The sequence below is a fragment of the Suillus paluster genome (genome assembly GCF_016628075.1).
Source record: "Suillus paluster strain FC165 chromosome Unknown EDB91scaffold_5, whole genome shotgun sequence".
NCBI lineage: Eukaryota > Fungi > Basidiomycota > Agaricomycetes > Boletales > Suillaceae > Suillus > Suillus paluster.
Genome location: NW_024537565.1, coordinates 490,454 through 503,637, shown reverse-complemented (window position 1 = coordinate 503,637; position 13,184 = coordinate 490,454). Strand labels below are relative to the sequence as shown.

The following is a 13,184-nucleotide window of genomic DNA, read 5'->3' as shown; positions in this document are numbered from 1 at the left end:
AGAATATTCCCTTCTGCCTTAACCAAGGAACTATACTGAGCTCCATCATCCCAGGCACTGGCAAGATTTTGAACCGGTTAACCAGGCGTGTAGTCGCATAGGCTCTATTCACTCGCTCTATATTTCCTCGGTTTAGAACGATTCCTTTATACTTGACGGCCACGCGAACTTTGGCGCATTCTTCCTTGACGCACATGCACCCGTCTTATCCTGAGACCATGGAAGCAATCGCTGCAGAGCTACGGCCTGGGCGAACTCTTAGGCCAAGAGCTGCGAAGGCGCCGAAGACGGTGCTGTCAGAACAAGGCGACGAATCGGACTTAACCTCCCTGGAGGAAGAGGCAGAGCACATAACGAAGACTCCGAAGTTTCGTCATAAGACTGTCCCACGGAACAATAAGAAAGTGCCGCTTAACAAAGACATGGAAGAAGCTTGCTCTGGCTTGGTTGAAGATCTTTCCAAAGGAACGGGACCAAAGAAACGAAAACTTGAAGCTCCTGCTATAGAAGATGATGCAGCGTCTTTTGATGAGCACCCTTCCAAGAAGAAGCGTAAGCGTGCCCCTAAAGTAGAGCCCGTATATGTTATTCCTGAGGTTGAGAGAAAGCAAACCACGTTCCGCGGGCGTCTGGGTATGTGATTTGGCTTATAAGACATTGAAATCCTTCACACACTTCTCAGGGTACGCGTGTTTGAACACTATTTTACGCACCAAAAAGCCTGCAGATGAGGCAGTATTCTGCTCGCGGACCTGTCGGTAAGCGTGTGTAATTTATTCTTCGACATGTGTTTTAAACGCGCCAGCATTGATACCATCAAAAAGAATGGCATAGAGTGGGTCAAGGACCTTGGTCGACGCAATGTTGAAGATGCGCTCAAGATTATCGAATGGAACGAAGAAAACGTATGCTCCGCTGTCTTAACATTCGTGTGGTCACTCATTGTCCGTCCACTTAGAATATACGCTTCATGAGATTGTGGATTCATCCTTGTTACAGCAATATAAGGCGCTGAATCCTTACCCGCAGATCATCTGAAATGTTTCCGTTTGCCTCCCACGAACTGTATGGATATTCCCTAGACTACTGTGCCCCCGTTCTAGCCAAGGTTGGCGCACTGGCAAACAAATATGGCCACCGACTTACAGTTCATCCGGGCCAATTCACTCAGTTGGGCTCTCCCAAGGATTCGGTAGTCAAAGCCAGTATCCGCGAACTTGAGTACCATGCGCAGATGCTCAACCTTATGGGCATTGGACCTGACGGTGTCATGATTATCCACGGAGGAGGGGTCTACGGTGACAAAGAGGCAGCGCTCGCTAGGATTCGCAAGACAGTCGAGGAGGACCTTCCTAAGAACGTCAGGGACCGCCTAGTACTAGAAAATGATGAGGTCAGTTTACTTTCATTGCGGATCTTATGTGCTTATCCCTTCCGTCTACCGCAGCTCTGTTATAATGCTGCAGATCTCCTACCGATATGCGAAGAGTTGGACATCCCACTCGTCTTTGACTATCATCACGACATGCTCAATCCATCTCTAGATCTCCCTCCCTCGGAGATTATTACACGCGCCAACGTAATTTTTGCCAGGCGCGGCATCAAGCCTAAGCAGCACTTGAGCGAACCTCGTGAAGGTGCCGTCACCGTCATGGAACGTAGAGCACACGCGGATAGGTGTCAGAGGCTACCCGAAGACTTGCCAGATGATATGGGTGCGCCTCCATACTTGCAACACGGATCTATCAAGCTCAGGTTGACACAGATCTGATGATTGAGGCAAAGGACAAGGAGCAGGCTGTCCTTCACTTATATCGTATATATAATCTACAGCCCGTCATTCACGGTGCGTGCAACGTAAAGTTCACTACTTTGATATCTTAAGGGAATTTCCTAGCATCACTTCGACCCCCCGCTGTCATTCAGACCAAGGAAACTAAGGGCCGTAAGTCAAACAGAAAGACCCGCTCCAAAAAGGATGCCGTTGCAGGAGAACACACACTCGACGCTGACGCTAAGGGCCTCGAGATGGGTGTCGGTATAGAAGGAGACGAGGAAGATGACGCAGGGGTCCTACAAATCGTAATCTCGGGAGATTTTGTTCAGCGAGGTCCTTGAACATCGTTTCGTCGGTCCACGCGTTCACGGTGACGCCGTCAGCTTCCTATCTTGCAATGTGTATTACGCGTGTACTTGTCATCAGACCAATGAGAAGATCGTCCACCGTGCTGTCCAGTATCTCCACGTCATCAATGCGCCGACATAGTACACAAAAAGTTGCTCGTGTATCCCTTTCAGAAAATCAGCATTGGACCCAGGGGGGCCACAGGACTATATCCGAATACTGGATTGCAGACGGATTGTGATTCACGTTCGCTGTCAACCTAAAAAATGTAAGGAACCAATTACCTATTCGCACAGATCAACCTGGTATTCACCGGCGCTATTGCAGCAACAAAAGTGAACATAGATTATAGATATGAGAAGGTACCTCGCGGTCTCCTCTGTGTCCAGTGGCACGGGCACATGACCCGTCCATGTTCCAGGAACCATTTTCTAGGGCGCTTGTGCAGGCACCGATAATACATACGGAGGCTATAGTACTAGAGAGCAAGGATGGAGATAGTTTAGCTATGTGTTCTGCCCACGGACCTTAACATACAATTCATGCTTAATGTCAACCTACAGAGGTGAAGAGCAAATCATCTCGTCGTACATTCGACCCATGGTTAGCGAAGAGTTTCGTCATCTGTTAAACAGATGCCTGTATGTTGACCACTCCAAGCTTAAAAATCTGCTTTTGTCCGTGATTCATTGAGCATTCTGCTTCTTGTAACACTCGGCTCCAGTGGGTCTGCTTGTGATTGCGTAGCTTCGGCGTTGAACACAATCGTGCTCTGAAACTGAATTGTAATCTACACACAGTTGTTGAAATGCCTGGTGCTCACCATACCAAAGCTGTGGCTCTGAGCGCCGCCTCTTGCGGCCCTGTCTCGAAGGAGCAACCGACGATTCAACCTGTATGCCATTGGTAAGTTCGTTGTCGTGTTTATCGTCTGCTCGTCTGGCAACTAACGAGGCTAAGAAGGAGTTCCCCACGACTGCACGATACGTGGGTCAATATATTTAACGTGAAGTATTCCATATCAGTACCATTAGGCCACAACAACCATACTCCAATCCACATAACTGTGGCATTTCAGCTGTGGTAGAATGCGGGGTACCAACACGCTCACAGTTTTGCTGCTGCTGGACTAGAAACTTGAAGCTAGTTAGAGAACGCTCCATTCAGGGGAAGATCCAGGTAGTGAAATTCTTACCCACGTCGCCAATGTAACGGCCATCGAACTAATGGATCATTGATGGAAACACCTTGTGAGTCGCAAAAGAGCCAAATACCTGGTGAGCAGACCAGTTTCTATGTAGAGGTGACATTACGAAGGGTATCACCCAATGAAGGCGCTTCCTATCTTACCGATTGTCCAATAAATCAACCGGTCGATCATCGTCATCGTCCTATGACAGATGTAAGCATTAGTAGGCAAGATGATGGATAGTCATACTCTTCGATGTCAGTGTCCCGTTTCTTTTAAAAACCAGGCGATACTAGCGGTGGTGATCAAGTCACAGGCTGCGCGTGTGATGAAAGAGAGCTCAATCGCCGGCGTAAAAATGATTCAACTCAACACTAACCGTTCAAATATAGTCTGCCACGCATTACTCAACAACACCGTCCGTGATTATGACATCCTGCTCATAACGGAACCATGGTATGGTGACATCGGAAATAACACAAAGGGCCCAGCGTCGTTAACCGGATGGCAACCAATCCTACCATTACCGTCTGTTCCCCCGAATGTCATTCCTCGAGTCATGGCATACATCAAAAACAGACCTGACTTCATGGTTACCCTTCGTTCTGATCTCGCAATGGATGCTGACATACAAATTTTACAGATCAACCAAGGAACACATCCGCCTACAATACTTGTAAATATGTACAACCAGAAAGCAGGCGAGGATCCATTGAACTGGTCAGCAGACCGTCTTTTCAACATCGAACTACCAAACGGAATACCGGTCATCATCTCGGGAGATATGAACCTACACCACCCAATGTGGTCAAACACAGCTGAGAACCCCAATCCTCGTGCAGAAGCTTTCGTTGACTGGCTAACTGACCAGGGATTCATCATGCTAAACGAACGTGGGGCAACAACATACTTCGCACACGACGGTGAATCCTCGTCGGTCTTGGACCTAACATTCATCAATGACAGAGCATACGAACTCGACACGATCAAGGACTGGTCAATCGACTACGGTAAAGCCTACGGATCAGACCACGCAGCGCTCACATGGACACTAGACCATGAACGTGTCCCCATCGAGAATATCACGGCTCAACGATTCAATTGGAAAGATATCGATGAAGACACGATCAAAGCATGGAAAGGAGCGTTCATGAGAGAACTGACGGATAGAGAAGACGCATGGATACCGCTACGCGTTTCAACTCTTCCTAATATTGATGATATTGAAAGAGCTACCACAGCACTACAAGATGCACTGGTGCAAGCAACAGAAAGCTCGGTCCCCATCCGCAAATCTAGTGCACATGCGAAACCATGGTGGACTCCCGACCTCACGCAATCACTCAACCGCATTGCAGAAACTCGTGAAAGGGCTAGACAACATCTCATCGATACAGGTTTTGCTGACCACGACCTTATCCAACAGATCCGCCAACTACGCAATCAGTTCAAACGGAAGACACGCCTTGCTAAACGACAGTGGGCAAACGAGACTCTGGGAAAAGCCACTCCCGATGACGTCTGGAATTTCACTCGATGGCCCAAAGGGATAAGAAACTACCCCACGCCACCACTCAGACGAAACAACGGTCAAAACATGGCAATAACACATGAGGAAAAGTGTGCTACACTACGAGGTGAACTGTTCCAACCGCCCCCGAATCTAGACTTAGCTGCACCAGATTTAGAACAGGACCTCCCGGATGACATCCCATGGGAACCCATAACATATGCCGAAGTGAAGAATGGTATATACCGACCAAATCGCAAAAAAGCTCCTGGACCCAGCCAAATCAACTACATGGCTCTCCGATGGGCCTGGGAGGTTGCATCGGAATATATCTACTTACTAATCTCACGCTGCGCAAATGTAGGCTACCATCCCATCGCCTGGCGACGCACAATCGCAGTAGCCCTGCGCAAGCCCCGAAAACCAGACTATTCGAACCCGAGAGCCTATAGACTAATCCAGCTAGAGGAATGTCTTGGAAAAGTCCTCGAAAGCGTACAGGCAAGTAGATTAGCATATCTCACAGCAAAATATCTGCTGGTACCTTCTTCACAGTTCGGAGGTCGCCCAGGAAGCTCCACAGTCGACGCAGCCCTATCATTCGTTCATGATATCGAAGCAGCCCGTAATCACGGACTTGTCACGTCGTGCATCACATTCGACATCAAAGGATACTTCGACTTCGTCAATCATACACGGCTACTCCGAATACTTCGGGACAAGCACCTACCGCTCCCTATGGTAAAGTGGGTGAAATCCTTCCTCAGCGAACGACAAGCAGCAATCTGCCTGGACGGAGTACTGTCACCATCGGAACCAGTCGAAAACGGTATACCTCAAGGATCCCCAATATCACCGGCCCTTTCGATTATCTGCACAAGCCCACTAAACGAAGCCTACAATGCGAAAACTCGAGCTCGTGAATTACGCCCGGACAAAGCCACACCGACCACATTAGCATGCTACATCGATGATGGAAACTTATATGTCTCCTCTCCATCCTTGGAGAACAATGTCGCAATACTCCGGGAGGAGTTCATTTTTGTGAACAATTGGCTTCGCGAAGCTGGACTGATGGCGGAAATTGACAAATCTGAGCTCATCCATTTCACATGGCGTCGTGCACCGGATCGACCACCTATCCTGCTGCCTAGTGACGAAGGACAGGTGACAATTAACCCCCGTGACTGTATCAAATGGCTTGGTATATATTTCGACTCTAAACTCTCTTTTCGCAGGAATGTATGTGAACTGGCAGGCAAAGCGGAAAATATCGCCCAAGGACTACAAATGCTTGCAAATACGGTAAGAGGTCTCTCGCAATCACTATTGAGAACTGTATACTCGGCTTGTGTCCGCAGTGTAATGACATACGCAAGCCCCGTTTGGTGGACGGGCGTGAAAACCCATGCAAACATGCTTACCCGCGTCCAAAACAAATCCCTTAGACATATCTGTGCCGCTTTCCGAACCACCCCAATAAAGGCCCTAGAAATAGAGACATCAATCCCCCCCATCAACCTCTTCCTCGAACACGCAAACGATAACGCCGCCACTCGACTACTCAAACTCCCCTCGTTCAACCCAATCCTACAGAGACTTGATCAACCCTGGCGACAATTTAACCTCGCTGACCCCCCACCCGCTCTTCCCACCGACAAATACCGTCCTCGCAGCCGCAAACCACCAAAATCGACCAGACTCACCCGTCTGTCAAAACGAGCATCCCCGAACGCGGAACGCATCAACATATTTGCGCTGCCACCTTGGGCAAACACGAAGGAAACGTACCGCGGCCGCCTAACGATCTCGGACAAGCAAAGAGGAGGCAAGAAAGAAGCCGCCAAAGCGCACATACAAACCGCTCGTAATCTACGAACGGAGGACACGCACCTTCTCGTTTACTCAGACGGATCGAAACAATCAGTCAGAGAGGAGGAAAGAGCTGGAGCAGGATGGGCCGGCTATCACAGAGGAAGAGAAGTCTTCTGGGGTCAGGAAGGAATGGGTCCCAAAGCAGAGGTGTATGATGCAGAGATGGTAGCGCTCCTTCGAGCAATATCGCGAGCTATCAGCTTCGCGCAAAATTCCCAGGTGACCCATTTACATTTCTACGTCGATAACAACTCTGTGGTGCAGGCTGCATATGCAGCTGCACCCGGACCCTCACAATACATTGCATTACAGATCAGACGCTCGATCGAAGACTACCTAACCACATCCCCCCTCCATCATGTCCAAATTGCATGGATCCCAGGACATCACAACATCATCGGCAACGAACGTGCCGACGAGCTTGCAAAAGAAGCCACTGGACGTAACGACTCGTACCACTCGACCTATGCAAATGCGCGCCGAAGAAACAAGGAAGGGATCTTGCAGAAATGGACAGAGAGTTGGAATAGAGACGTGGCAGCACAGACTGGACGCTTCGCTCTCGCAAATCGACTCCCACCAACGCTCAAACCCCGCCAACATTTCACTCACACTCCTCGAGAAGTATACGGCCGTCTTATACAATGCCGCACAGGACACGGATTCATGGGAGAATACTACGCTGCATTCGTTCCAACCGAACCCACCCTCTGCCCATGTGGAGAACCACGTCAAACACGAGAACATATCATACGTGACTGCCCACTATTTGCGCGACAACGCATCCATCTGCGTGAGGTATCACACAACATCATACTCAACGAAATTTTGGGTACGGAGAAGGGCATAAAGGCACTAGCGAAGTTTATTCAAGAATCCAGCGCATTCAAGAAGGTCGCACTGGAACGAGAAGGAGACTGGGAAGAAAGGAGAGGGACAGAAGCCTGAGTAAGGGCAAAGAAGGAAGTGACGAGGGAAGGAGGAGACGAGGAGAGATCAGAAGGAGGAGGAAGGAGAGAAAGTGTATCATATTATACTAAGCCTGGACACCAAACGAGCCCACACGCACACCAAAACTCATCAAACGCGGACCGCTTGGCTATTCGTACTATACCTACATCCCTCACCCTGTTACAACACTCCCCAGCACAGCCCTAACAGGGCACCGCGTCTTAACAGCTCACTTTGTTTGTTGCGGTATATAAATATAGAATTTCTCTCTCTCTCTCAATCGCCGGCGTTTGGCTTTCCCCAAAAGTCTTGAGGTTCGTCATAGAAATCGCCCCTGCTGTGATAACAAATGTGGCAGTTTGTGCTACCACGGAGATCATCTCGCAAAGAATGGGTAAGAAAATATTTCTAGTCAACTTCCAAAGTCGAAATGCGTAAAACGTCTGGTATTACCCGTGAGCGCCAGATAACGATTATACATATCGAAATCGCACACCTGCACAACAAATACTGTGGAACCGGTCAACGGAACGGCCAGGTCCACCGCTAGAGGAAGCACACTGAGTTGAGATGGGTTACCATAGGTGCTGACAGTCATTGTCCACAATGTTGATATTATACAGACAAAGTGGCCGAGCTGAATCAAGCTGCAGAGCCTGCGTCAGTATTTAAGGGAACCAAGACAAACATGAAGCTCACATAACTGCAGATACCTAGCCGTATGAAGCAATCGATCAAATCAACAACGAATTGTGCAGTTGACAGACTTACAGTTGTTTTCAGCGCGATATGATCGCTCGTGAATCTTGCAAAATACAAGTAGGACTGGCAGACAAGGCAACCGAATAATGCAGCGGTCAAAAGTCCACAGACTTGGATAGGTCCGATGACCAGCCTTGCATTGAAATTGATCGTTGCGCCTTCTAAGCTATTCATGAAATTCGTGCCCACACTGAGTTATGCAAGGTTATAGGAAACAGGTCTGATCGTCGTGTCTGACTTACGAAAGCGTCTAGTTGATGATGCGAGAAGCCAGCCAAATGCACGGCCCAGAGGTCGAGGGTTGCGTCACCACGACTGCAGAAAAGTACAGAGATGGAGCTTCTTCCTGGCTGATCAAGTTGGGCTGACGCGTGGATTCTAAAGACGATATGCTCGCCGTGTACCAGTTCTGATATTATAGACGGTTCCCAATACGCAGTGACGATGTGAGACTATGGGACGACTTAGTCAAGACGTGCAATGGTGACTTCTATACGAAGGCGAGCTGTGTCACGTCATCCAGCCGACCATACATGTTATAAATAATGCTCATACGCACCCGCGTAAAGCCCTCGCAGCACAATTAATCATGAATCTGATCAAATTGTGATAAAGTTCTATACTCATGCCAAAGTGCGGCAATAGTGCTGCATGGACTTGGCATGGACTACTGTTTTCAGTGTTCTTCTCAGCATGAGTCCAGAATAATTAAAGTTTGAGTACATACGCTGGGGTCACGTGTTGTCACTACACAGCTGCTAATGTCCAAGTTGCACCGGCGCTTGTGGTAAAGGTTTCGGTAGGGTCCGATAGGTCTCATATGTGATTCACCATTCAGTCACACTGCTGGACCTGGATTTCGCTTTTGCGATATGCTCGAAGACCTGTAATTTATGTTGCGTTGGCATGTTTATTGTTGCTCTCGGTGCGCATAAAGTACTATGATCATCGAAATATGATTCATCCGAGTCAGTGGGCCAGGTCTACAAGTACTTGTACTACTGTCCTTCACTTAACGAACACCTTTTGCACAGCGAGATCATGGGGCCGTAGCTCACACTCCTTCCCAGCGAACGTTTCGAGGGTGGGGGGTCGTTGAGAAGGTGGAGGGAGAAGTCAGGCGTTTGAACTTTGAATCGTGCGGTTGGGAAGATGTTATACACAATGACATTTTGCTCATGCTCAGTGCTCACCAGCTGTCCTAGCCCGGTACTAGGACGGGACCCTCGGAACGTCTGCCGGGAGGGAGCGTGCACCCTCCTCGGTATTACGAAAAATGGACACCATCAAGTGCGCGACCATGAGGTGAATGAGAATTTCCCTGCTAGTCTTGATGCGAAGGTGAGGGTAAAACAAACTTAGTTTATGCGCTGTCTTCGTCTCATAACCATTTGGTCTGCATTTTTTTTTGATAACCTTCGAGTCAACCTCTCGATACTTCCTTTACACGACTGAATTTTTTTTATAAGTACGCCCATTTCGTCTCCTCAAGTTCTACTCAATATCGTTATATCAGCGGCGACGCCCGCGAGCACCGCAGGCATAATCGCACCCACTGATCATTATCAATTCGGAGTCAATTTTCGGCTCTCCTCATCTTTTAACCGCTGAGTTGGTTCAGCGCCGACTGGCAATGGCCCAGTCCGTATGCCAACACCAACCGCCACCGATTTTTGCAGATCTCCACTCCGGTACTTCCGAAAACCGTTCAAGTCGTATTTCTGCGCCTGACAAACCTTCACGAAGATGGAACAACTACTCCTTCTTTCAAGGTCTGGCTCGGGGGGACTACCTGATCCGAGCCAAACGTCCTTCCGTTCTCCTTCATCGGTGATGTTACAGGATTCACAAGACAGTCAAGGAAGACCTTCACAAGGACGTCAAGGAGCGCCTAGTACTAGAAAATGGCGACTTCATTGCGGATGATGCTTTACTTGCTTATCCATTTTGTACCGCAGCTTTGTTATAATGTTATAATGCTGCAGATCTCCTACCGATATGCGAAGAGTTGGACACCTCACTCGTCTTCGACTATCATCACGACATGTCACATCCATCTCCTGGTCTTCCTTCCTCGGAGATTATTACGCGTGCCAAGCCAGGTCCTGCATCGAGCCTAAGCGGCCTTGAGCGAACCTCGTGAAGGTGCCGTCACCGTCATGGAACGCAGAGCACACGCGGATAGTGTCAGAGGTTACACGAAAATCTGCCAGATGATATGGGTGCGCCCCCACATTTGCAACATGGAGCCATCAAGCTCTGGATGGCATAGATTAAGGCAAAGAACAAGGAGTAAGCTGTCTTTCACTTATGTCGTATATGCAATCTACAGCCTGCCATTCATGGTGTGTGCAACGTAAAGTTCATTATTTTGATGTCTTAAGGGATTTTCCTAGCATCCTTCAACCCCCCCGCTGACATTTAAACTAAGGAAACCACGGCTCCAAGAAGGATGCTGTTGAAGAAGAACAAACGCTAGACGCTGATACTGAGGTTCTTGAAACGGTGTTGGTGTAGAAAGAGACGAGTAAGACGGAGGGGTTCCCACGAATCGCAATCTCGGGAGAATCTGTCGACGATGTGCTGAACATCATACATCATTGTTTCATCAGCGCACGCGTTCTCGGTGACGCTGTCGTATCTGTTGGGCCCTCATGTTCTTGAATATCGGGCATATGCTAGTTGCCATTCCAGCGGATACGGATACTAGTAACCAGCGGCCCTGAACGAGGCCCACTTTCCAAGTCAGCAAAAGCGCCGCACTCACTCATGAGCGTGATCAACCTATGGTAGATAGCAAGGATGAAGACAGTTTAGTTGTGTGTTTGCCAGGATGTGTCTGGTGCTCCTCCACCTCCACATAACCCAGGACCATGGTGGTAGTGCACGGTGTTGCCGCATCCAATAACATTGTTCATGTATTGCTGAAGTCATGCACACCCTTTCCTTCCAGCGGTCGTTGCTCCGAGGTGGGGCCCACAAGACGTTTAGTAGATTATACTGGATCTGACATCGTTACCGACGGACATTAGCATACAATTCATGCCTAATGTCAACCAACAAATGAGAAGAGTAAATCATCTCATCGTATATTTGGCCCATGGTCAGCAACGAGTTTCCTCATCTGTTAAACGGCTCGCATATGAACCACTCCAGACTTTGAGATCTGTCTCTGGTCCTGATTGATCGAGCATTTCACTTCTTGCAACACTCGGCTCCAGTGGGTCTGCGTGTGATTGCGTAGCTGCTGCGTTGAACATAATTGTGGTCTGAAACAGAGTTATAATTTATAAACAATTGTGAAAATACCTGGTGCTCACCATACCATGGCTCTGACCGCCTCTTGCGCCACCGTCCCGAAGGAGCAACCGACGATTCAACCTGTATGTCATTGGTAAGTTCAATGTCGCGTTTATCATTTGTCTTTTTGGCAACTGACGAGGCTAAGAAGGAGTTCCCTACGACTGCACGATACATGGGTCAATATATATTTAACGTGAAGCGTTCCGTATCCTTACCATTAGGCCACAAGAACCATGCTCCAATCCACAAAACTGCGTCATTTTAGCTGTGGTAGAATGCAGGGTATCAGCGCACTCACAGTTCTGCTGCTTCTGGACCAGAAACTTGAAGCTAGTTAGAGAATACTCCATGCGGGGGAAAATATGGGGGGAAGTGCTTACCCATGTTGCCAATGTAACAGCCATTGAACTAATGGATCATCGATGGAAACACCTTGTGAGCCATAAAAGAGCCAAATACCTGGTGAGAAGAGCAGTTTCTGTGTAGAGGTGACGTTACGAAGGGCACCACACAATGAAGGCGCTTCCTATCTTACCGATTGTCCAATATATCAAACGGTCGACCATCGTCATCGTCCTATGACGAATGTAAGGAATAGTATGTGGAGATGATGGATAGTCATACGCTTTGATGTCAGAGTTTCGTTTCTTTGCTAAAAACCAGGCGATGCTAGCGGTGGTGATCAAGTCACAAGCTGCACGCGCGATGAAAGAGAGCTCAATCATCCGCGTTTGACCTTCTCCAAAAGACTCGAGGTTCCTCATAGAAATCGCCCCTGCTGTGATGATGAATGTAGCAGTTTGTGCAACCACGGAAATCATCTCGCAAAGAATGGGTAAGAAAATATTTCTAGTCAACTTCCAAAGTCGAAATGCGTAAAATGACTGGTATTACCCGTGAGCGCCAAATAACAAACATACATATCGAAATCACGTACTTGTGCAACAAATACTGTTAAACCGGTCAACGGAATGGCCAGGTCTATCGCTAGAGGAAGCTTGATGAGTTGAGATGGGTCACCATAGGTGCTGACAGTCATTGTCCACAAGGTTGATATTACGCAGATAAAGTGGCCCAGCTGAATCAAGCTGCAGAGCCAGTGTCAGTATTTGAAGGAATCAAATCAAACATGGGGCGTACAAGACTGCAGATACCTAACCGTATGAAGCAATCGATCAAACCGACAGCGAATTGTGCAGTTGGCAGACTTACAGTTGCTTTTAGGGCGAGGTGATCGCTCGTGAATCTTGCAAAATACAGGTAGGACTGGCAGGCAAGGCAACCGAATAATGCAGCGGTCAAAAGTCCACAGACTTGGATCGGCCCAATGACAAGCCTTGCATTGAAATTATTCCCTTCTAAGCTAGTGCTATTCATCGTGCCCACACTAAGTTATGCAAGGTTATTATGGTAGGAATGTCTGATTGTTCTGTCTGACTTACCGAAGCGTTAATCTGTTGATGATGCGA

General features: G+C 48.3%; 4 protein-coding genes across 4 annotated transcripts; 1 reads left to right on the top strand and 3 right to left on the bottom strand.

The window, feature by feature from the left end:
• Positions 1–218: 218 nt before the first annotated feature.
• On the top strand, positions 219–2,118 carry EDB91DRAFT_1243661 (UV-endonuclease UvdE-domain-containing protein; the record flags this gene model as incomplete). Its single annotated transcript, XM_041322324.1, has 8 exons — positions 219–633; positions 683–758; positions 806–905; positions 959–978; positions 1,030–1,393; positions 1,448–1,715; positions 1,766–1,846; positions 1,898–2,118. The coding sequence occupies 8 exons, from the start codon at positions 219–221 to the stop codon at positions 2,116–2,118; spliced, it is 1,545 nt and encodes a 514-aa protein (XP_041182103.1).
• Positions 2,119–2,617: 499 nt separating this feature from the next.
• EDB91DRAFT_1105264 (uncharacterized protein) lies at positions 2,618–3,255 on the bottom strand. The gene is made up of 4 exons (XM_041317416.1): positions 3,237–3,255; positions 3,154–3,189; positions 2,949–3,101; positions 2,618–2,897 (listed from the first exon to the last, which is right to left on the bottom strand). The coding sequence occupies exons 2-4, from the start codon at positions 3,185–3,187 to the stop codon at positions 2,812–2,814; spliced, it is 273 nt and encodes a 90-aa protein (XP_041182102.1). The 5' UTR covers positions 3,188–3,189; positions 3,237–3,255; the 3' UTR covers positions 2,618–2,811.
• A 4,504-nt stretch (positions 3,256–7,759) lies between these two features.
• Positions 7,760–8,510, bottom strand: EDB91DRAFT_605129 (uncharacterized protein). The gene is made up of 3 exons (XM_041327847.1): positions 8,350–8,510; positions 8,147–8,297; positions 7,760–8,093 (listed from the first exon to the last, which is right to left on the bottom strand). Exons 2-3 carry the CDS (start codon positions 8,246–8,248, stop codon positions 7,872–7,874), a joined length of 324 nt encoding a protein of 107 aa, XP_041182101.1. The 5' UTR covers positions 8,249–8,297; positions 8,350–8,510; the 3' UTR covers positions 7,760–7,871.
• Positions 8,511–11,106: 2,596 nt separating this feature from the next.
• Positions 11,107–13,092, bottom strand: EDB91DRAFT_1298172 (uncharacterized protein; the record flags this gene model as incomplete). The annotated part of the gene is made up of 11 exons (XM_041324945.1): positions 11,107–11,681; positions 11,733–11,793; positions 11,852–11,876; positions 11,931–11,966; positions 12,014–12,038; positions 12,096–12,123; positions 12,175–12,193; positions 12,251–12,599; positions 12,653–12,803; positions 12,856–12,869; positions 12,928–13,092. 11 exons carry the CDS (start codon positions 13,090–13,092, stop codon positions 11,517–11,519), a joined length of 1,038 nt encoding a protein of 345 aa, XP_041182100.1. The 3' UTR covers positions 11,107–11,516.
• Positions 13,093–13,184: the final 92 nt, after the last annotated feature.

Bases quoted from the DNA above. Each gene is read 5' to 3' on its own strand.
- EDB91DRAFT_1105264 (XM_041317416.1), bottom strand. From the start codon at position 3,187: ATGTGGATTGGAGTATGGTTGTTGTGGCCTAATG. The intron at 3,102-3,153 runs GTACTGATATGG...CGTATCGTGCAG, and splicing joins ATGGTTGTTGTGGCCTAATG to TCGTGGGGAACTCCTTCTTA. The intron at 2,898-2,948 runs GTGAGCACCAGG...ATTCAGTTTCAG, and splicing joins AGAGCCACAGCTTTGGTATG to AGCACGATTGTGTTCAACGC.
- EDB91DRAFT_605129 (XM_041327847.1), bottom strand. From the start codon at position 8,248: ATGACTGTCAGCACCTATGGTAACCCATCTCAACTCAGTGTGCTTCCT. The intron at 8,094-8,146 runs GTGTGCGATTTC...GGGTAATACCAG, and splicing joins CCACAGTATTTGTTGTGCAG to ACGTTTTACGCATTTCGACT.